The sequence below is a fragment of the Cydia amplana genome, chromosome 9 (assembly GCF_948474715.1).
Source record: "Cydia amplana chromosome 9, ilCydAmpl1.1, whole genome shotgun sequence".
NCBI lineage: Eukaryota > Metazoa > Arthropoda > Insecta > Lepidoptera > Tortricidae > Cydia > Cydia amplana.
In genome coordinates, this window is record NC_086077.1 from 18,210,165 (window position 1) to 18,235,622 (window position 25,458).

General features: G+C 38.6%; 2 protein-coding genes across 2 annotated transcripts in view; one reads left to right on the forward strand and one right to left on the reverse strand.

Annotated features, from left to right (window-relative positions):
• Positions 1-296: 296 nt before the first annotated feature.
• Positions 297-8,899, reverse strand: LOC134651235 (senecionine N-oxygenase-like). The gene is made up of 7 exons (XM_063506300.1): positions 8,694-8,899; positions 6,577-6,715; positions 6,014-6,197; positions 4,781-5,056; positions 2,805-2,968; positions 2,010-2,153; positions 297-485 (listed from the first exon to the last, which is right to left on the reverse strand). The coding sequence occupies exons 1-7, from the start codon at positions 8,888-8,890 to the stop codon at positions 312-314; spliced, it is 1,278 nt and encodes a 425-aa protein (XP_063362370.1). The 5' UTR covers positions 8,891-8,899; the 3' UTR covers positions 297-311.
• Positions 8,900-24,875: 15,976 nt separating this feature from the next.
• LOC134651268 (sodium-independent sulfate anion transporter-like) overlaps positions 24,876-25,458 on the forward strand; it is a 40,670-nt gene continuing 40,087 nt past the window's right edge. Inside the window, exon 1 of the mRNA XM_063506336.1 lies at positions 24,876-25,071. Coding sequence (XP_063362406.1) covers positions 25,038-25,071 — 34 coding nt within the window. The 5' untranslated portion in view covers positions 24,876-25,037. The remainder of the gene's footprint in view (positions 25,072-25,458) is intronic.

Below are 25,458 nucleotides of genomic sequence, written 5' to 3' on the forward strand. Positions count from 1 at the left end.
TACATAGTAAAACTTACTACTTATCCTACATACTCTTAGATTTGTTTAAATTAATAAGTCAGGGATAATAATTAATTTAACTCGTTAATCTTTATCCTCGAATCTTTGGAGTTCTTGTCTATATAAAACTTGACCCAGCTTATACAATGTTATTTTAATGTAAGACTTGAGAGGTTTTCCAAAAACTTAAGTCCTGTCTGGAGAAGACTTGCATCAGACCTCAAGATTCCTCCTAACTGCTACAAACTTTTCCTATTTCTGCTATAACTGAGTAGTTTACCGATATTGCTGATAAAATATCAAAAATATTCTTAAGATTTAGTATAACAAACAAAATGATCATCATCAATAACGCAGTAGACGTCCTGGCGATAGTGGATGAGGTCATCCAAAAATTTCTGGCTGCTGTCGTTATGGATCATCGTGAACACCGCCGGGAGGGGCGCAGCTCCACTCTCAGTCGACAAGGAGAAGTAGTACTCCGCCTGTACGGTTACAATCTTATACCTTTAAACTAGCAATTCTCCTATACTGCCCGCCTAAGGTAAAAGGCCGTATTTTCATATAGTGTTCTTTGAAAATACGGACTTTTACCTTAGGAGGGCAGTATATACCTACATATATTTCGGGGATCTCGGAAATTCCCTAACGATTTCATTTCGATGAAATTTGCTATATGTGGGTTTTCGGGGGGAAAAATCGATCTAGCTTAGTCTTATCTCTGGGAAAACGCGCATTTTTGTGTTTTTATATATTTTCCCTCCCAGATATTAGACATGGACAGCCATTACCAGACTCTGTCATGTTATAAAGCTGCAGTGATGATGCGGCTCATGTCATCGTCAATGTCTTTTTAATAAAATGAGTGACAGGTTGATAGTTTTAATCACGGCAGTGACGCGGAAACAAACAGCAATTCAATAGGCAAGAAAATTGACATTGATATCGCCCATGTCAACGCTGCAGCAGTAATGCTGCTGCAACCGCAATCCGAATGTAACCTTAAGTGACGATGGATGGCTAAAGTTTCATTGTAGGTATATTATGTGAACAAAGTGGAGCTAAATTGGTACCCATACCCAGTAGCCTGCCGGGTTCCAGTGGGTTACATATAGGTATTGTAGTTGTAGGAAATCCAAGTGTGTCACATTGCCCATTGGCAACCGTCGGCAACTGTAACGGAACCCAGCAGTGGGTTGATAGGCTGATGATGACGCCAAATAACTCGAAATGCATTAGGTACTCCTTTGTCATATTCGAAAAAAGATTTCTCGAAACTCCACCAAAAAAAGAGATAAAAGACCGAAGTGACTGAATGTCGGTAACCGTAAATTATGGTAAACCAAGTCGGTAATTCTAGGCCTTTCCAAGAAGGGATATTTTACCTTGGTGGCAGATAACCCTGCTATCAAATGCATTATAGTCACACGTTGGCATTGCAAGGTCATCCGTCTATCAGCCGTTTACCCTGACTTATCTTATATGTGGACCTTCTTTATGTCTTCCGTGAGGAATAATACCATATTTATTATTAAGTATTTATTGCCTGTGCCAATGTAACAAAGCTTTTGTTTTGATTGTGTAAAAATGGAAGGGCAAATTAGTTTTCAGAGCATCAATTTATTGGATTGGCCGGTTAGTTTTTCATAATTCATTACCACCACATATTTGATGATTCTGAATTGTCATCATCATGTCATGTCATCATTACTAAGAACAAGACTGGAAGTAGATCAATGTAGGAAATTTCGAGGTTCAAAAACGCTTGATTACCAAGACCCACTTTTAAGAAAAATGTAATAGGTACATACAAATAATTCAAACTAACCTGTATTGCTGGACTTGGGGTTTTTGCCGATGACAAACGATTTGTCGCAATTGATCCTAAGTTTAATTACCAAGAAATTCACTAGCTGCCTACTGCCTAGAGGAGTGATGCCTACAGTTGTCAGGCCCCACAGCTCAAAGGATACAACATAGATCATGAATAAAGGTTTTCTTCGGCTTACCTGGTCTGGCCCCATCATATGCGTCTGCCGCTTGGTGAGCCCTCGCGCCCTTCGGTCTAGCCTCTCTTCTTCGCAATCCCGTGTCATCGCCTCTTGTGAGGGTAGTTTGAAGGTGCCGTTGATATGATTCATGTAGTACCGGACCTGGATAAAAGAACAACAACTTGAGATTTGTTTTACAACGTCACTAACATTCTACTGAATAGATGGATGGTGCTTTTGAAACTATTCAAAATCGTCACTGACATTTTGTTGATTTTCATTAGATAGCTGTTCATGAAGAAATTCTGGAATTATGAGATGCTTGCAAAGAGGTTTTACGCAGAGTACAGATACGAATTCATCACTTGATGGTTTGACCCCACTGCTGGACTTAACTCTTATGATACGAGTGTATGCTATATTTAGTTGTAACGTTAACCTAATGGAGATAGGGGGTTACACTTAATACTCGTATGTCAAGGAGTCATAACCAGTGGAAAAATTTTGACGCAGTCAAAATAAGCCCTCACCTTAGTTGAACATTTATTTAGTGACATGGGATAGGTACTCGTATGGTCAACATATGAATAGATTTTTTATTCTCAAATCCCGCAAAATTATAACAGCACAGAACGATTAAATAGAAGATAGGGGAGACAAAAGAAGGCAACTAGCGGGCTCAGCACGGATCCATTTTTATCCACTATCACTAAGCCCGTCACTTTCGCACTTACGTACTTGTTAGAACGTGACAGGCATGGTGATAAATGATAAAAATGCGACCGTGCTACTAGGGCAGGGAAGCCATCTCACCTGTAAATCAAACATTGAGAAGGCGCACACGTAATACGGTATGCCCACAAAGCACATGGACGGATGGCGAATGTTGACGAGATGCTTGTAGAGCGGCTCCACGCAGTTGTCGTCCACCACCACGCCGCACGACGGGTGCAGGAACGGGAAGTTGTACAGGTAGCCTGCAATAGGCTCTTTATATATCCTTGAGGTGGCAAAGTACATGTATAAACACAAAAGTGAATATGTGATGCGTCGACCTGAACAAAGGAAAACTGATAGGGATATTCAGTCTGTCTTTGTCAGGCTTGCGAAAACATCCAACTCGTTGGGGGTTGTTGGCATTAAAATCTTTAATAGTCAGAGCCGTGAGATTAAAGAGGCGGCTTCTTATGACCTGTAGTGATGGGTAGGACATCCATTTAAAATGAGTTTGTATGAGTACCTCATTTTCTAAAATGAGGTGTTACAATGTCTTACTTCAAATGAGGTGAGGTACTAGCATATTTTCAGCGTCAACTATTCCATTAATTCCAACAGCGACAATTTTTTTAAGATGTATGAAAGCTTGCAGCGCTTACGCTTGTTGTCTTTCGTGTTTAATTGTTAACGTATTTTCGATGGTGACGCGAAGCGATATTGAAGTACGTCGCGTGTCGGTCTCACTCCCTCTTTGGGTATTTCTAATTCATTGTTTCATTTTGAAAGGATTTTTAAGTCATGTCACAGAGAGGCGGTGAGTGGACCTTTTGTCGTTGCAATAAGGTTTGTAGTTCGGCAGTTGACAGTGTGGATCATTACTCGTTTCTTCATTTGAGACATTTGAGTTTTGAGTGTCGACGAGCAGGCGAGCACCTAGCGCCTCGCGCGATCCAGGGACTCTGTCGCGAGTTGTGAGGAGTGTATGAGTTTTGAGGGTCGCGAGACTCGCGAGTGAATTTGAACGGATAAGAGTTTTTTGAAATTTGAAGTGTGGCAAGGGGTGTTTGTGATGCGCGCAAGTAAATGAGTAAAATGAATAGAGGAGTGAAGTAAGACATTTTTGCGGTACGAAGTACTGCGACAAATTAACAAAATGAGTGGTACAAATGAGGTGCCTCACGAATGAGCGACTCAACACTAATGACCTGTTTGTTGAAAAGTTGAAGGCCTATTTGTTAGATAAGGCATTTTTTACGATTAGAGAATTTTACTGTAAATGTTAAATGATTTGCATAATATTGACGTTTGTGATTATCTTATATGATTGTTTATTGTCCTTAATTATTATTATTTAACTAGTTATATTTTTAATTTAGTGTTATTTATGTTGTATTTTTATTCTGGAAATGAGTCTATTTTAGTGTAAGTTGTATATTTTGTGATTTTATTTTTATGTTATTGTAATTTTGTCATGTGTTGTTTAGACATTAAAGTTATTGAAATTGAAATTGAAGTTAGTTTCATTAAATAGCTGAAAGGACGGACGACGGAAGGAGATAAGGAAAATTAATGCTTATTTTTTTTCATAAATAAGTGACAAAGTGTGGTTAACAGTATCCAAATAAATAGCATTCTAATATTATCAGTACCTAAAGCTCTTATTTCTCATTTAGGTGATAAGGATGAACTCACGCTAGACCGGGCCGAAGCTTCCGGCGCTTCGTTTTCTATGAAAAGCACCACGTAATCACCGGTCAGCCGTCATAGAAAATGACACACCTCGGCCCGGGCGCGGTCCGGTCTAGCGTGAGTCATCCTTTATTTTCATAATATACGAGTATTGGCCGGTCAGTCTGTTCAACGATTCATATACAAATTTGACTAGATATTTAAGTGTGGTTTGACAGAATTTGCTGGAAGACACAAATCTGAAAATTGACCGATTTGCACCTTCTCACTGACTTTAATCTGCTGGTCTTCGGTCACCAGTTTCATCAAGTCAATTCGAAAGCCGATTATAAATGTATGCTTAGCTACTGGAATAGACTACTCAATAATTCCAGAATCCTCACCAGTGCAAAGGAAGACGACATCCACCTCCTCAACGCTTCCATCCACAAACACCACCTTCCTCCCTTCCAGCCTCTCAATATCAGGCTTCTGCACCAGATTGTCCGGGAACACGGTCCTCGGCTTCTCCGTGAGGTGGTGGCTCAGTATGACGCGGGTGGCTACGTAGGTGACTTCTAGCGCGATGTCCATGCCGGAGGGACCGGCGCCGACCACGAGCACGCGCTTGTTGGCGAAGATGTCTGGCACGCGGTAGTCGTGGCTGTGCATTACGTCTCCTGCGAACACATGTTAGGTTAGATTTAGTAGATAAATTATCCTCCTGAAATTGTAAAGTTACCTTGCAGACATCGCATCTAAATATATTTGGTCATGATATTTTGAGTTTTATTCACCAGTACTAGAGTTCACTTTTATTAGCGATTTCATCAAGATGTAGCTTTATTGAATTATGTCATTGAGTTTTTCTTTATTGATTTAAATGCCATCTAAATAAGTGGCCATCTAAACCTTACGGTCACGTGATCGCCTTACGCTGTCTCGAGTTTATCATTTTTTCCCCACCTCAAAAAGTGCCAGCGCCGCTAAAGAAGTTTTCACTTCAAAAGAGATAAAAGAGCGAAGTTACTGAATGTCGGTAACCGTAAATTATGGTAAGTAGGTAATTCTAATGTGCATTACGTCTCCTGCGAACACAAGTTAGGTTAGATTTAGTAGATAAATTATCCTCCTGAGACCCCCGGTACAAATTTTTGTACATATTCCACAATGTTTTTTGCACTTTGGTTGAATAACAAAGAGTTCCAAATTCAAAAACAAAACCATTGCTTCTGGGTCTCAGGAGGTTGGTAAGTAGAATAAAAATATGTAGGTATATAGTATTTTTTAGTTTCTAGTATTTTATATCCTAGTATCCTTAGAACAACTTAGTTTGATCTTAAGTCTAAATATTATGTAGTTAACAAGAGACCGCTGGGGGGACGCGGATCTGCGTCAGCTTCAAGCCGATAATTGGCAGGAAACGGCGCAGGATCGGGAAAAATGGTGTGCTCTCGTTTCGGAGGCCAAGATCCTCTTTGGGTCGCTGAGCCGTAATAAGTACTTAGTTAGTTAACAAGAGGCGTAGTTATAGTACCTAAGGTGGTACATCTACAAAGACGTGATTCTTACTCTTTTACTTACTTAATTTTTATTTTTGAAAGCGTAGGAATGGAGGATGGCAATGATGTTTTTACCTTCAAACTCCTTAAGCCCCGGTATACTGGGTATAAACGGCGTGTTGTAATGGCCGTTGCAGACGAACACGTAGTCGTACTCCTTGGTCTCTGAGACCCCGGTCACCAAGTTCTTGTAGCTCACGTCCCAGACCTCGCCAGAGGGGGTAGCTCGGGGCTTGATCAGCTGAACGTGATGTTTGAACTGGAAATAATTTTTTTCGTTAATAATTTTTGATAAAAGTTTTTATCGCTGACGCTGGTACTTTTCTTTTAACTATCAACCAATATATTCATCGAAGCAATTGTAACAAAACCAAACAACAAGGTTGCGTAGTTGTATCGATCATCAGATCCGCTCTCGATGGTAGCATAATATTGCAATGTCACCCAACTTTATCTATGTGAGATTTCAGCTCAATCGAATAATGGGAAGTGGGTCTATTTCAGTGTGCAAGATTTGATCACAACAATTTTACTTGACATAACTACCCATCCTCATAAGGAGCAGCGCGATGAGCATAGTCTGGCCGAGGTATTAGGGAAACCCAATGATCTTGGGCAGGTTGGTAAACCATGCTTACTTTGATATGTTCCGTGACTCCATGTTTCTCCGCGTACATCTGCAGGAAGGCCAGCATGTCCTTGGAGGGCAGGTACGACTTGTCGCTTTCCGGGATCGGGAAGTCAGGGAACCCCATGATCTCCTTGGGCAGATTGGTTCTGGAAGAAAGAAAAACCAGCATGATAATTTTCGGCGCTTATTTTACATTTCTTTTACTAATCTCTCAGGCCAGGTCAGGTCTTTAGTTGCTACTACCAAGCATTTCGTTCATTGTCAAATGATACTTTGGTCGGCATTCAAATCTCCAGATCAGCAGAACGAGATGCTAGCAGCACTTTAGTTACCGAACAGGTGCATTCGCGGTGCGATGATCATATCTGAATGCACCTTTGCATAATTGTTACACTACGCGTAGCGGTCGAATTGAACAATTAATTCAATTGTTATTCTAAAATAACAAATTCAAATTATGTAATTTTCTGATTATGTTATGAATGACCGTCATGGCTATTGTATTGTGCGTGAGGTTACAGAACGCAAGGCTCGACCTCTGCTAATACTAGTGAATTTTTTGGATATTTTAGCTGTCCGTCTAATTAATACCTATGTAATACATCATATTATTAATATAATTTATTTTTTCAAAAATTGCCACTAGATTTTTTCTGAATGGAAACTTGCTTTAAATTTTCGTATAAGTTTCTAAAATAATGCAGATAATGTTCTGCAACTTGCACTAGCAAAGTATGCACATTGCAACTACAAGCACAACAGCCACAACGGCCATTGTAAAATATTATCCGTGTAGGTTATTAGGTACTCCTAAGGTAAAAGGCCGTATTTTCAAAGAACACTATATGAAACGGTCTTTTACCTTAGGAGGGCAGTCTTGTATTGTAATCGGTAGAATTAAAATAGAGAGTATCATAAACTTCATCAGTAGGTATCATAAACCTTTTCCTCGGTCATGTGACATTGTATTTAATTACTAATTAGTTAACTACTGCTATCACTTTACACGCATTTCACTATCGTGAAGCCGCATGGCAAGAACGTGGTACACATTTTTCAGATAGCGAATAGTTAGTTATGTTAGATACCACTTGACTTTACGAGTTAAAGTTAGACTGATAACCGGCAACATTGATTGCAAAGCTGATTTCTTCTGCTGTTTTTTTAGTATAAATGGCATCACGCTGCCGTTTTTCTCCGTTCGCTGTTTTCCATGCCATAACCATATGCATTTTTGCAAAAAACTTACAAGGCACTGCAGCTTCAATTCGATCCATCCATCATTTTCAAAGAGCATTTTACTCGAGATGAAATGGATAGAAGGATGGTAAAGGCCAGATCGATATCAGGTAAACTTTGTCAACGAAACACGTGCAGAAATTTGGCGGTGAAGGCGGTATTTCAGAACCACTAGTGGAAATTTCATTCGATAGCATGACGAGCGTTCGCGGTGTGTCTATTTTTGCATGGGATTGGGAACAGCGCGCCAAGCGGGACGTTTTGGATACTCAAAATCTCATTACAAAATGACACAACGCAAACGCGTACGTCACGTCACAATGGCAGACCACACGATGATCAAAATGGGGCTGAATCAATTCGTTTATGAACTTACGTCATTTTGGACTTCAAGTCGCTTTTGTTCAGTGTACACCCAAATACCGCCGATTTGCGAGCCTAGTTCCTAACGTCCACCTGGGACACGCAGCTCTCTGCGAGCAGGTGTTTTGTCAGACCTGAACAAACATGTCTACACGTACCTGAGACTGTTGTACATGATGGTATGTATATATCGGCAGCCCGAAGTCGTCATATCCTGTATGTTCGGTGTACACCCAGGTCCCTCCAACTTGCCGGGACTGTTCCAACACGTCCACCTGGGACACGCAGCTCTCTGCGAGCAGGTGTTTTGTCAGACCTGATCAAATATGTCTACACGTACCTGAGACTCTTGTACATGCTGGTATGTATCGGCAGCCCGAAGTCGTCATATCCCGTGTGTTCGGTGTACACCCAGGTCCCTCCAACTTGCCGGGACTGTTCCAACACGTCCACCTGGGACACGCAGCTCTCTGCGAGCAGGTGTTTTGTCAGACCTGAACAAACATGTCTATATACACGTACCTGAGACTCTTGTACATGCTGGTATGTATGGGCAGCCCGAAGTCGTCATATCCCGTGTGTTCGGTGTACACCCAGGTCCCTCCAACTTGTCGGGACTGTTCCAGCACGTCCACCTGGGACACGCAGCTCTCTGCGAGCAGGTGTCGGGCCGCACACAGCCCCGCCGCTCCGGCGCCAACAACGCACGCTCGGGACATTGCTGGAATGAGAACATTCCTGGTTAGGAATGTGAAGCTTACACAGATTGAGGTCTTTTCTGATTCCGAAAGTTTGATTAAACAAATGCTCAAAATGTTTATACTGAATACGGGTACAACGACAGTGAATTCGGGAAGTACAACTTTAGTTTTTCTGTGTGCGCAAGGAGTTTTTTGAATGGTAACTAAATATGTAGTTGCCTTTTAATGATATCACAACTTCCGACGTAGAGTCCGACTTAGGGTCTCCCTACATATGCCGACGCGGAATCGGGAAAAGCTGATAGAAAAAAACCTTTACAGTACATATGGGGCTACTTTTCCTCACTAGTGCGTAAAATAGCACTTTTCGTGCGTATGTCGAAACTTTAAAGTGCCATATGTACTGTAAACTGTAAAACGTTGTTCGATACACGTGCGAATAGGTAATTCGCAACTCGTGTCGATTTAAAACACTCCCTTCGGTCGTGTTTTAATTTATCGCCACTCGTTTCGAATTTCCTCTTTTTCGCACTTGTATCGAAAATAACTATTACTTATGTCTGCGCAATAAGAGCGTAAAAATCGTCTTTCGGCTCGATTCGTTCGGCCGACGTCTGCCGATGCGCCGACGCCTCTTACGCTAAGACCCTATGCTAACTAGAACTCGAGGTGTCATTAATTATAAACTTAGGATTTTCATAGAAATATTCCAATCTCTGTCTGCAAAGTCTATGTAGAGTTAACTTGATCCAACACTACTTTCTTTTCATAGGTTGATGTAATTTAGGGGTTGACCTCCGTAAGTCTATAGTTAATAATATGACCTTATGAATTATTTACTCAGTCATAATAGCAACCGTTCATCGTCCGATGATTACTGTTCCCAACGAGATTATATTTCATTGCCGCGAAACTGCTATCAGGTGAAGTCATAATATTTACGTTTAATATGGGTACTACCAAATATTTCCGCTCTTTAGTCTCAAAGTATCAATGTATTGACTAAAATGATAAACCTTATTGTCAAATATATAAAGTTTAAAAATGATCATTAAAGTATTATATACTTACTGATAGTAAATAGGTACAGAAAAGTTTAAGAGGAATCGGGTTGCCGAGCGGATCTACTCCTTGACTAGATGTTATGTTTTCATTTCATCAGTTGAAGTGGAGTAAAAACAAGGGCTCCGTTATTCAAAATACGATAATGTATAAGTATTATGTACCTACTGGTTTCAAGGAGTAGTTATTTCTAAAATAAACTTATTTTAACCAGATTTTAACTGACGTTGGATCTCGATGATTATGTAGGTATCATAGTGGTATCAGTAAGTATCATTTCATTCAAGCACTGCATTCAAGTCTCAATTACAACGAAATTAGGCAACATTCGTGATTACAGTTACTAGGGCGTCAGAGTTGAGCAAGAGTTATCTTGTTTTGACTCGAGAACTTTGACTCAATGACGCGGCTGTCGAGGTTGTCGACATGGTGATAGTATACGTCTTAGTAAAGTATAGTCATCTCACTAATGAAACTTGGCGTAAGTATCTTACGTAGGGGAGAGGCGGGCAGCTATCACTGGAGGCAGCTTAGAACAACTGCGATTAAACATTTATTTTTGATGCGATAATGACCCAAATCCATATTTAGGGCTTGCAACATCGACCCACACAACTATCACCTGACAGATTTGACGTTTGACAGAAGATGAACGAACAAGTAGCTTAGTTTGTTTTCGATTCTACCCGTTAGCGATATTTGTGCAGATTTGTAAGGTTTCTCAGGCTGTATTTGAAGGAAAACTTAATTTATTCGATAGAACAATCTGTTCTGTTTAGTGACGAAAGATGAATAATCAGAATTTGTAATGTTTCTGGAAAATAACGACGTTTATTTTTTTAAATAGAGGTTGGGGTAGTTTTGAAAAAAAAATAGGAGGCAGTTTTGATTAGCAGTCTGTTCAAAACTACCCCAGCCATAAGAAATGTTCATATCTGCCCCGATATTAACTGACATGTAGGTACCTAAATTGAAACAGTACCTAATAATATTTTAGTTATTTTAGAAAATGCTAATAATGCATTTACCAAAATTCCATAAACTACCTACCTAAGTGCAGTGCTTATTACGTTTAGTCTATGTTTAGTATAATATTTATTAGAATTCTGTATATTTACAATATTACAAAATATAAAATTAGTGTAATATAATTCATAATAAAATTGCAATTGATTGATTTAACCAAAAAATATAATAAATACTCATATAATCCGCTGTTAAAACATTATTGTGGTAGTTTTGAACAATGGTGTGTGCAAAACTGCCTCAAGGGGGTAGCTTTAGTAAGATTTCAATACTTTTCAAAGGTACCCCCACTGAGGCACCTTTGAACACTCCAAAAAACATGAATGTACAAAACTACCCCAACTTTATTTTAACTGCAAATTATACGATTAAAATGTTAACACGATTATTTTTAGTGACAAACTGTACTAAGTACAGATAAAATAAACACGGATATCTCGATATTGTTGCCTTTACAGCCCATATTTCAAATCTGCCCCACGTAAGTTCAAAGCCACCCCCTCTTGGGGCAGTATCGAACATTATTCCTTGAGTTGCAAAAGTCTAATTTGTACCTTTATCTTTAGCTTTATATATGTGGGAATGCAGTAATTACATAGGTTAATAACGTAGGTTGTTGTGTAGAGATTTAAAACTGGTTTCTGTAGGTAATATTTTGAACTATGAACATTAATGTGAAAAGTGTACTAGGCTGCCCCCCTCTCCCCTATTATCTGTACTTATAATGATGTTATGAAGTTACTATGAGTGTCCGATAGATATACAGTAAACGTGTTGGGGAGTCCTGAAAAACGAACATTTAAGATTGAAAAAATCACCACAGCTTTTTAAAAAGCTTGAAGACGCCAACCATGGGTGGGAAGCCGAAAATAGAGTAGTTTTCCCTATGACCTCCGAAGTAAGTCTACCTATGTATCTACATACATTGTTTTGCATAAGAACACGTTTGTGATTAATGGATGATGTCCAAATCTAATTCGATTGTATCTTTCATTACGGCAGACGCCATAACATCGCAGACTGGGTTCACGCAGTATTGCTCACTTCAATGCAATATCAGTATATTCGATCACGAGCAAATAAGAACTTCTTTCCCGTACATGGAATAATAGTTTTTCGGATATTAGAGAGGCGTACACGTAGAGGCTCTTTCGATGATTTGATGAAATCTAAGGGTCACACCTAGTGGATGCTGCCCTTGCCAGTGTCGTGTAATGATGCACTTATAGATGCCGCATCCGCCAGGGTGTAAGGACTACGTATGCACGTGGTCGAATGCTGATAGCGACCCTGCGGCACGCCATCTAGAGCGGAGTCGGCACTCGTTGGTGGTTTTAGACGGTAGTCCTCCACTGGTTAGTCCGTCATCCCCCCTGGTTCCTCCGGACCAGGTGGCATGCGTAAACACATTTCCCCGACGTAAAAAAAAGGGTGTAAGGACTATTCAGAGTGGAGTCAAAAACCAAGTAATTACTGATATTTATTATTAATATAGTGGCTTAATTATATAGGTGTACTAGAAACCAGTGCATAAATTAGTATAAACGTTTTGTGAATTACAAATGTTGGCTGTCTGCCATCGTTTGAGAGTCATCACATTACGTATTGTCATGTTACCGAAAGTGAAATGTAAGTAGGTATGTACTGTAGGGTGAGAAAGACCTTAATACCTAATTAAAAAAATATATAGGTACTTACTAAGATGGTTGGATTTAGGTAAGTACCAAAAAGGCATTAAATTAATAGCGATATATAAAAGAGGTTTTAAAAAAATACGAGTAAGTATACCTAGGTAGGTAATACACAAACGGACACATGCGACCTTGAAAGTTTCATAGAAAGTTGTATAATACGTAATACATATAACTAGGTATGTACAATTATTTTCGTTTAATCGCCTATTATCGAGTTTAAAAAAAATACAAAACTTCTTGGAAGCATGTTCCATAAGGACAATGCAATGTTATAGAGACTTGTATGAAGTTATTATCCATATATAGTATGGAAAAATAACTGATTGTCAATGTCGCTAGCCGTCAACATTGCGTGTGCACATTTGGTGCACATAAGCAACAACAAATGATCTATTAATTTCTAATATGATTGCGACTTGAAAATAATGTCATCTTGGAAATGAACATAAACATGTTTACAGTACATATGGGGCAGTACACATACTTTTCCGCACTAGTGCGTAAAATAGCACTTTTCGTGCGTATGTATGTCGAAACTTTAAAGTGCCATATGCTGTAAAACGTTGTTCGATACACGTGCGAATAGGTAATTCACAACTCGTGTCGATTTAAAACACTCCCTTCGGTCGTGTTTTAATTTATCGCCACTCGTTTTTTCGAATTTCCTCTTTTTCGCACTTGTATCGAAAATAACTAATTTACGTAAGTACAGTTAACTGGCTAATGAAACGCATTTCGGTTGATTCGGATAACCAGTATGAGTAGGTATTTAGGTACTTAGGTACCCCACAATATTGTCTACGGTATTTAGGTACCCCACAATCGTTAACAAACTAACTAATATGACTCAATGACCCAAAGACAGTCCCAAAGAGAGTCTTGGCCTCCGAAACGAGAGCACGCTACTTTTCCCGATCCTGTGCCGTTTCCTGCCTAACCTATCGGCTTGTAGCTAACGCAAAAAAAAAAGAAAGTGTCACCCTTTATTTACTTACAGCGGGCGCACCAAGGTTCCATTTTTATCGCCTGTCACTATGCCCGTCGCACTTACCCACTTGTTAGAACGTGACAGACATGGTGACAAGCGATAAAAATGCAACCGTGCTCCCGCCGCTGACCACGCGATCAATTCTTTGGAATCAGCAATCACTATCCTTGTACAATGTCACTTATCACCATTAAACCGAAGCGAACAAACCAATTAAGTACTTCGCGCGATAAGGTCGACTCTATCCGGATCCCGCTAGTAGGTACCACTTACACGTTTATCGATATATCAAATGAACCAGCGGGCGCATCATGGTTCCATTATTATCGCCTGTCACTATGCCCGTCACTTTCGCACTTACATAAATGTTAGATCGTGACAAGCGATAAAAATGTGACCGTGCTACCGCTGCAGCATGTGCACAATGATAATTATATAATTTTAGATAGCATAAAAATACTTCCTTATTTATTAGTATACCTACATACGAAGAAGTCTCTTATTTCCGTGTCCGTCACTTTCAATCGCCTGGTGTTATAAAGTGACGGATATTTTATCACATGGATAAATAGGTACGTCCATAATTAATACGCCTACTGGTTAATCCGGTACTAAGTTAGCTTAGACAATTAATTTGACAACTAGGCAGCAACTAGGTAATTAGTTCTAGCGGAAATTCTAGTCTCCGACACCATGTTTAGTAAACACAGCTCCTTCGGAAAGCGAAGGCCGAAGCGAAGTACGCGGGTCACATGACGGTGTCGTTCACCGAGTTACCTAAGGCCCTTCCCTGTCAAGGAGCTAGATAGTTACTACGGCACCTATAGATCTTGAACCTGTTAGAAGTATCTAAAGCTTTATTTGTGTGTTTATCTACCGTAGAAACTTGGTAGGTACCTATATACATACAGGTACAACTCATTGACGCGGCAATGGTGAAGGGTTTACAGTGTAGTGACTGTGTGGTGACCTCACGATCTGTGTGTAAGGGTGTAAAGTGTAGATCAGTTATTGTATTTTTTCTGAGACTATTTTATACTAAATCTTTATACATATTTAAAATTCATTTAATTTTTTATTGGGACATAAAAATACATACTAAACGCTAAAACTAAACTACATGCATTACTTATAAAACTTAAAATGATAATAATACGAATGTTGGTATAGGTATTATAATTTACATAAAAACAAGTAAGTAGGCAGTTTGGATATAGTGAGCCACGAGTGGGCGCAGCATGGTTCCACTTTTATCGCCTGTCACTATGCCCGTGACTTTTTCGCACTTACATACTAGTTAGTACGTGACAGGTAATATGGTGACAAGCGATAAAAATACGACCGTGCTACCGCCGATCTTATATACTCGCTGTGTATACCTATGCCTATTTTCGCCGAAATAAAGTTAAATTTCCAAAAAATCAAGTTACACGAAGTAAAATAACAAAAGTTGTACGTCGATCTTTTTAACTAGGTGTATGAAAACCTCGATAACTATTACCGTAACGTCTATAACGACCATAACGAATGCACGAGAGTGTGTCACACATATCAGACGAGATTGCATTTTATACGCATATCTCAGTGCGATAATTAAGGCGAGTCGTCTCTGGAATTCACTCCCAAGTTAGCTTTCAAGCGGTTGCTACATAAGTATCTGCTGAAACAAGAGTTCGAGTAGCGTTCATCATTATATTATATATTATGAGTATGTATGAAATATGTAGTAGTATATTAATTATATATATTCTAGTATTTTTATTTGTGTATTCTACATGTAGTTTATCAGAATTATTAATTGTTTAGTTGTTTACTAAGTTCTAATAAGTAAATTCCTTTTTCTCCTTGCACCAATTTTACATGTCTCTGTTTGGCCCGATGGTTGACTGGTAGAGAATGCCATTAGGCATTAAGTCCGCCATTTGTACATTTTTTGTCTGTATTGTGCAATAAAGTTTAAATAAATAAATAAATAATTGTGCCCGATTCAAACTTTGAGATACGTCAATTAATAGATATGTGTCAGTGTCAAAAGTGACGTTATTGTTTGAAGAAACGTCACATTTGACACTGACATAGGTATGTAATCCACATCGTTTCTAGATCTATTAACCTCTCAGATCCCAGTGGCTCATATATGAGTCGGAATTATAAGGCGTTGAGAGGTCCTGGGACTCCACGTATCTTAAAGTTTGAATCGGGCCGCGAGATGCGTTATCTAGTAAATTACAAATTAGTCTGGCTGAACTTTAATCTTTGGGGTCACTTAAGTGGCGCGAAATTTTTTACATAGGTATGCAATCATCAACATTTAAAAGGGTGTCGTAACCATGTGATTAAAATGGAACTCTACCTAATTTCGTCAAGTAGTCTGTGACACGATTTATTCGCTGGTCCATTTCTATTTCCTATATTTTGTGTTAAGATTTAATTAATGTAGGTTATGTGACGTTTTCAGCTTAATTACTTACCTAACTTATTTATCTTTAACGTTGTTTAGGTAATAGTTGATTAATTTTGAAAATGCTCATATCGAATGTTTTTAATATAATGTGTGTAACTACCTATTTTATTTTCATTTAAGCCTCAAACTAAATGTGTAGGTAGTCTAAAATTAACGGTATAATTTTATTGCGATCTGACTAAATAAGCCTAGTCAACAAATAAATACAATTTTAATAAAACATTGATAATTTTTTACGTAAAAACATGGAACTAAAAAAGCAAAATAGGTACTCACCTAAAAAATTAACTCGAAGTTCCAAACAAACACAAAAACACTCCACTTAACTGTTATTAATCAATAAATAAATGTAATGATTTATAAACGTTATAATTTGATAATAAGGGATGCTATCTTGTGCACGAACGCAGAGCAAATGTCGTTGGGAATGTCGACCGGCGTTTTATATTCGCTTTGACATGCGGCGTCTATCGGCGTCCGTGAATACGGGCGATTTCTGGACAACATCGAATGATATTCAGGTCTATTCTAACGTACACTGATATCAGAATGACATCTAACCTGATGACGTGTTATCGTGCATTTCGCTCGTACATGGACGTACGAATCGTACGATAACTAAATAACATCATTCAAATATTATCATTCTGGACCCCAAGTGCGTTTGCGTTATGTCTATTTTTGTATGGGATTTTAAACAGCGCGCCAAGCGGGACGTTTTGGAAAGCAAAATTCCATACAAAATGACACTTAACGTCACGCTATCGAATGAAATTTAAATGTACACTAGGGATACTGATGTCATTGAAATAAATCCGAAATTATCAGTGAAATCTTCTTGATTCTATCTATCTAATCCAATACCTTTAAACGAGCAATTCTTGTTTATTTATTTATTTATATACAGGGTGCTTCCTGTAACAGGAGCAATAAATTAAACTGTAGGCTGTACTCCTCAAACTGACCAACATTTGTTCAGCAAATTTTGAAAATAACTCATGTATTGATTTTTATTACACTTTAAAGTTTATTCTAAGACGCAATGTATTGCAAATTTTGTTATGTTTAAAGCGTGACAAGCACTGGTGACAAGCAACGTCAAACACACTGATGTCAGCGTACATTGAAGGCAATATTTATTTTGTATGAAAAAGAGGAAGTCTAAAGGATTCATAATTTTTAAAAGTTGCTGAACAAATGTTGGTCAGTTTGAGGAGTTCAGCCTTTAGTTTAATTTATTGCTCCTGTTACAGGAAGCACCCTGTATATATATATATATATATATATATATATATATATATATATATATATATATATATATATGAATACCTTTAAACGAGCAATTCTTGTATATTTATTTATTTATTTAAATATATATTTCGGGGATCTCGGAAACGGCTCTAACGATTTCGATGAAATTTGCTATATGGGGGTTTTGAGGGCGAAAAATCGATCTAGCTAGGTCTTATCTCCGGGAAAACGCGCATTCTCGAGTTTTTATATGTTTTCCGAGCAAAGCTCGATCACCCAGATATTTATTCCTAAATCAGGAAACATGTTCTGCCGATAACATTTCGCAAACGTCCGCTCTCTAAGCGCGTCCTAGTTTCTCCCAACTGATATCTGATATCCCGATGTCCACCTTTCAAAGACCTTCCAAATCTACCGTACTTCTTAAAGATAGGGCTCTACATAAATTTGCTTCTGTAACCAGCCAATTAGACCTTGATTTTCTAATGTGTTTCAAAATAACAGGGGTCAATCTATTTTGGTTTGAGCTGAGACTGACAATGACGAAATGCGACGCACACCTTGCATTAGACATCCGGCAGAGACGGCAATATAAACAATCGTGCCGTCCTGCTTTGACACCTTGAATAATAAGTTTTGTAGAAATGTTTAGAAGTTATTGGCTCATGTAGTTTTATGACCTTTCTGATAATGTTAACTCGGAGCATATTATACGAGTAGGTACTTATATAAAGCAAAATTACTTAAATTTTAAGATTTATGTAATTAGGTACTTATATATATGTAATAGAGTAACTATTATAAATACATACATAAAAAAATTACATCAGTAACATTTCAATTGCAAACAACGAGCCTGCAAAAAATTGAAATTTATTTTAAGTATGAAAACTTTTAGATACCTACATCATAACATAAAGTCCTGAAACTTGGTTTTTGTGTTTGTTCGTTAATTCATTCTATAAGTATATTAATATTATACTTACCTAAGTATCTACCTAGGTAGGTACCTACCTACCTAATTATTTTGATGCTGTTTGTTATGTTGTTAAATGTCAAAAAGTACGAATATGATATTTCAGCTTACGAAAGTCCAGGCAAATTATAGAGTCAGACCAAAGTTTTCAAGTATGGAGGTTATAGTGATATTGTATGCATTAATATATTACTGCCAAGTTTGTGCAAAGTTAGCGTGGTCAGACTAAAAAAAAAGCCGACCAATTTGCCAAGTCGTGGTCGTTGCTTTATATTTCGTACAGTACATAAGGTATGGCTTTGGCTTATGGCCAATGGCTTAAACAGTTAAAAAATATTAGTTAGATTAATCACTTTATTATCCAATAATCGATTGGATGAATTGTGGCAATCACAATGCCATTATTTTATTAGTAACTCGAATATAGAAACAAGGACTCATGGGAACATTAATTATTTGACGGATGATCACTTTAATAACAGTAAGAAAATTTTAACACACAACATGTTACATATATATTTTAACATACAACATGTTACATATTTTTCCCGTATTTACACAGCCTACACAGGTATTCGATCTATTATTTTTTCTAATGATTTATACACACATAAAATATATTATAGGTATGTGTGCAACGGTGCAACTAATAGCCATGTCTAACGCCAAGCCCCGCTGACGCAACCAGGTCGCCCCTTGCACCGTCTACGACCTACGTGTAGCGCGCGTGCGCACGCGCAGCCGACCCGGCGCAGTGCATAGCAGTACGGTTACCATCAGTTTGTCACTGACATAAACGCCGTCGAGAACGTAATTTACTTTCTATACATCTCGCTCGCACTCGTATATTCGTGCAAACGGGATGTATAGAAAGTAAATTACGTTCTCGACGGCGTTATGTCAGTGACAAACTGATGGTAACCGTACAGGTAGCGCTCAGCTCACCGGAAACTGTCTAGTACTTAATAATTTGTCTAGGCAGCAGGCAACATGCGAACGAAACGCAACGGTCACTGTCACACTAATATGGAAGAGTGATAGAGAGACATAAAGCGATTCAATAGCGAAACGCAACCGATCGTCACCTTGGCTAGGCCGCCAGGGCTACTATACAGGGTGCTTCCTGTAACAGGAGCAATAAATTAATCTGTTGGCTGTACTCCTCAAACTGACCAACATTTGTTCAGCCACTTTTGAAAATAACTCATGTTTTGATTTTTATTACACTTTAAAGTTTATTCTAAGACGCAATGTATTGCAAATTTTGTTATGTTTAAAGTGTGACAAGCAACGTCAAACACACTGATGTCAGCGTACATTGAAGGCAATATTTATTTTGGATGAAAAAGAGGAAGTCTAAAGGATTCATAATTTTTAAAAGTTGCTGAACAAATGTTGGTCAGTTTGAGGAGTACAGCCAACAGTTTAATTTATTGCTCCTGTTACAGGAAGCACCCTGTATTAGCCAGTCAATAACAGCACTATCGATCTAGGTCAGTATTGTAGCAAAAATATATAGGTAAGTAAAAAAACCTTGTTGCTCAAAAATAAGTATGCAGGCTGCAGTCAGTATCAAAGATAGGTAGTGATAGTGAGTGGCCAAATATATCGTAGCACATCTTTATTTCTATGGTAACAAAAGTGGTGCGATATATTTGGCCAATTTGGCCGTCACTATGTATTTGATACTGACTGAACCTAATATAAGGTACACGCCAAACTTATAATTAGAGGGAAAAAAAATGATTTGGTTGTGTTGTGGATAAATTGAACTTCCACTAGGCTGATAAGAACTTAAGAACGTACTTATGTTGTTTATTATCTAGTAATACCTATTACAATTAATTTCGCTTTACCTGTCGATTGAGGTGTGGTGTGGCTAAAAAACTAAACAACTACGAATAGGAAAATCTTGTTTCATTTTCTCATTTTTGCCACGGAACGCTTAATATGATTCCCTGTCTTAAAGCATCTTAAAGTTTTAAAACGGTAAAAATATGTTATCACTCAGTGTATGATCCATTGATTTGGAATTAAACATTACAAAGTAAACCACAGATAAAAAATGTATGATGCAACAGTGCCCCGCTTTACATGGAGCGACACAAAAAAGTCGGGTTAAAAATTAAAAATGTCATTCTGTACAGTGGGCCAAGAAAGTGGTCTACCACCCTACGGTTGAGGTTCGTTTGAATGTCATGAGACAACGTCGATTTACTTTAAATTCCTTTAGAAAAGTCATAGAAAAGTCAACCTTTGCGATCTCGCAGAAACTTTTGTCAAAACTGGTAGACCACTTTCTTGGCCCACTGTACCTACCCCTAGTGTAAATTTCATTCGATAGCGTGACTTGACGTGACGTGTATAAGTAGGATTTTGAGTTTATTTATGGTGGCTTATATTTGCGTATAAGTACCATTAATTTATGGGCCATTTTATTTAAAGTTGTCCCCTACACTTTTTTCAAATTTGGGATTTTTTATGTTATTACTACTCAGAATCACGAGCTCTTTCTATCCTAGTAGGAGAAAAAAAGTGTCCCAAGGTTTTTATTTGGTTGGTTTAGGTTGAAGTTTGGAAATAATCCTGATTAATTTAAAAAATAACATTAAGTTGGACCAAAACGACCAAAATCACAATCTATCTACTTCCCTCCACCAACAACTCGAAAATTAAAAAAATCTGTAGACTCTTGCTTCCAGCATTTTCAGGATTTAGTTTAGTTTAGGTTTTAAAGAGAATTACAAAATCTTTCAAGAAAAGAATAAGTAGGTACTTATCTTAGATTCACGTGTATCAACTAGGTACCTAATACTTAACTAAATCACCCCGGTTGTTATAAAAAATGCTTAGATAAGAAGAGAAGATTGTAAACAAAAAATATTAGTTGTGCATTGCCAAGTGGAAAGATTCTCGTCAACATTCGAAATATCTAGAAAGATATGTAACCCGTGGTTATCTGAACCAAATATTTCCGCTTAAAAGTTTCGATACTTCCTGGTGACATTTACTGGCCAGCGTATGGCCACGGTGATCAACTTGATACCTACAAACATCATCTTCTAACATCACGCGAATGAAAGAGAGACATATAAGAAACGATCACGTTGTCACTGATAGCTGCAGCCATCATACGCTTTATGTTTTATGTATCTCGGAGAAAAACAAAAGCTTACGTCAAACTATTTTAGCTCAGTTCAATTTACTTACATTGGAATTAGATCAAGAGTTGTTTTGGTGGTGTGGTCTTCATCATATGACGTAGGGAGTGAGTAACCCCATAGTTATGACACCAGTTCTATGATCTCATCATCATCATTTTAGCCTTCGGTCGCCCACTGCTGAGGATAGGCCTCTCTTCTTGTACGCCACTTGTCCCGGTCCTGTGCTAGTTTCATCCAAAAGTGCCCCGCGATACTTCGAACGAACGTCATCCACCCAACGAGCCAGCGGACGCCAGGCGCTCTATGATCTACAATGTGCCTACCTTTTGATTGAATGTACTGATCTACTGGATGAAGGTGATCGTTGCTTACCTTGCAGCTTATCGTGTAAGCCCGACTATTAATTTATCACTACAGTACCTAATCTACGTTTCGGTCGAAGTTACGATACCGAAACTGTGCTTTTAGTAGTGTCCAACCGAAGTTTCGGCATAAAAATCATGTATTGGCCGAAGATTCGGTTTCGGCCGAAACTAGAATACCTACTTAAAGCTGAACCTTCTGCCTCGGCAAAAAATCCGGGTTCGATCGGACACTACCCTTATCACTTATCGCCATTTGGGGATATAATACGGGTACAAATCAATTAATCCCCAGCCTGCCTGCACTCAAATGCAGTGGTAGTTAAATCTATCAATTTTCATGCCCTAAAATATGCCCATGCCCGGTTTTATTGGATAAGACTAGGTAGCAAATGACCAGAACGAAAACCGAAATTTCGTTATCTGTCTACGAAACTAGAAGTAGAGTAGTAGTTTACGAAATTTAATTGTTTAAATATTTTGACACTTTTTAAGTGATAATCGAGTGAAACTGAGAAAACAAGCCAATCGATAAAAACAACGGGACGTTTCCTATGTTTACGCACAGCAATAACTTACAATAACGTGCAAGTTGTGTAAGTGCCCTCTGATGCTATCTGATTGTGCAATATCGTCGTTTCGAGGAAACATATGATCGTCACAGTTGAATATAATTTATACATAAATATCTTCTTCTTCTTCGCGCTGTCCCGGCATTTTGCCACAGCTCATGGGAGCTGAGTTCCGCTTGACAAATAATCCCAAGAATTGACGTAGGTACTAGTTTTTACTGCCATCTGACCTTCCAATACAGAGGGTAAAAACTAGGCCTTATTGGGATTAGTCCGGTTTCCTCACGATGTTTTCCTTCACCGAAAAGCGACTGGGTAAATATCAAACGATATTTCGTACTTAAGTTTCAAAAAACTCATTGGTACGAGTCGGGGTTTGAACCCGTGACCATTCTATTTAGTGTTAAGATGACCGAAGATCCACTGCTATCCTAAATCCAACTCCTTACTTTTATGTCTCTGAAACATAAATACCTACTAAAATGAAATGAGAGAGTGTATTATCCCAATTTCGATAAAACTCTGTTATTTTAGAACAAAATTGATTATTGGTTGGTAATTGACCAATCGAATTGTAATTTCAGTAGGTACTTATCTGGGATATACAACAGCTTATTGATATGGGAAAGAAACAGCACAGTAGCAGTCATCAACCAGTAGCACAGAATAAGAGGGCCTACCGCGAACCACGATCGACGTGTTGGCTCTCTGTCGCACTTGTAAATTCGTACGTAAGTGTGACAGGGAGGTAACACGTCGAACGTGGTTCGCGGTAGGCCCTAAGTAATCCAGTCGTGACCACTTCGCGCCGGAGCGGGGTTATCAGTCATGTGCATCGGGCCCGACCTGGCACAGTTAGAACATTTATAGAATAGGCCCATTTCCTTATCCTACAACTCTATTTTAGTGATGTATATATCTCATGTATCTGTCGTAGTCAGATTGTATAATCCGCCGTATTACATTACGGCTAGTCGTTTTACAAAACAGGGGCGTTTTGAAATGCGGCGGTTCGACGATTAGCCGGATTGTCATTAGTCATTACGATACGTTCTTCAATAAGACGGCCTACGTTTAGCCGCATCGTATCTACTATTTAAATTGTAGAGTGACCATTCTTTCGGTCGCCTACGTAACCGGAGTTTGACAATGTTTGCAATTTAATTTATTTTTACCATGGTCCCACCGCACTTCATGTGTTTCTTTTCCAAAACATTTCCTTCACAACTTAAATAGACGGAGCCCCGCTTCGGGGGCGGGCGCGGGCTTCCTATTTCTGGGCGGTTTGCCCTTCGGGCATCTGAAGCTACCTAACGAACCTAACTTACTTACCTACCTACGCTTTTTTCCCCAAAGTGTAATGTTTTCACGGACGTCTCACTAAATCAATAGCTAGGAAATGTTTTTTGAAAAGAAACAGTCCGACGAACTCCAGATTTGATGGACACCCCAGCATTTTTCATAGTTTGTTGTTGTTATGTCAGCCAGCGCCACGAGTGTTAAAAATGGGCACTAAAAACTGTCAAAGCGGCGGCTAATGACTCGCTGTATTACATTACGGCTAGCCGTCTTGAAGAACGTATGGCGCCGAATACATTCCGGCGGATTTTCATTCAGCCGCATTCAATCCGGCTAATCGTCGAACCGCCGCATTTCAAAACGCCCCTGTTTTGTAAAACGGCTAGCCGTAATGTAATACGGCGGATTATACAATCCGACTGCGACATATCTATACTATACCGTTAAACCACAAAACTGTAGTCTAAAAGCTCCCACTGTGGTCCAGTGTGTGGTGGCTAAGTGTAAGGCCTGAGTGGACGCTCGAGTTGGGCGTGCAGCGGGGCGGGGCGTGCGGCGTGCATGTTAAACAAATGCAAACATATAGTAGCGGCCTTAGTGCACGCTGCTCAAATCCCTTGGGAGCTCGACGCCACGCTGCACGCCCTGCCGAACGCACCGCTTCGAGCGTCCACTCAGGCCTTACACTAACAATAAGTAAAATGGTCCAAGGTCACATGCTTTGCTTAGTGATTCGAACTGTATACAACAAACCGCTGAATACCTATCCAAAACGCTTCAAGCAATGTTGTATTCATGCCTTAGAATTGTTTTGCAAAGAGTTTGCATAATCGGAAGTCAACTTTACGCACTTTTTCTTTCTTTCTAAATTGCCGCCGTTATCCGCCATCTTTACTGACGTTAACTATAGTTGGTCAAACCAAATTGTCAGTAAATATTATAAGAACAAAAAAAAACTAATCCTACTTATTTATTCAAACTATACTCGTTTTTTTTGTTCTTATTTACTGACAAATTGGTTTGACCAACTATACGTACAAAATTATGAGTTTCAATTAAAGTATATGCTACTAGCTATACTCGTAAACGCTTATCTAACGTCACTGTCACTGTTACTGTCATCCTAACGTCATGGCGCCGTCACTTGAATAGATTTTGATCCTGCATACTGCGTATTGTAAACAATAACTTAGTTATGTATTGCAAGTACATTATTATTCATATTTGTTACTCCAATTAGATAATACTACTGCTGCATCAAATGCACCTAATAGGTATTATATTCAGTAGTGTAGTGATGTAACAGAATGGACGTGGATGATCCAAGGAGACCGCTGCTGGGTATGTTGTTTTACGAACTTTATTCTATCTTTTATTTAATTAGCTCACGATATAAATAAGCGAATGCGAATGTTATTGTTATTATCCTTTGTGATATGTACCTTTAAGCCTGAATATATTCATTTTTGTACTATTTTGGTGTGGATTCTTAATACTATTTTGTCCGGCCTTGAAGAACCTGTCTATACGTTTACGAATTCAGTTTTTAGTTGATTTTCGCAACTGTAGAAACTCGGGCGGTTTGCGAACCTGTCGGCTTACACAATACCGCCCCTCATTTGTAGCGTAATTAAATATTAATAAATATTTCAAGGATTGTTATCACTAAAATATTGATTATGTTATTGATACTGATTTCTATTTTGTTTAATGTTAATAATAACGTAT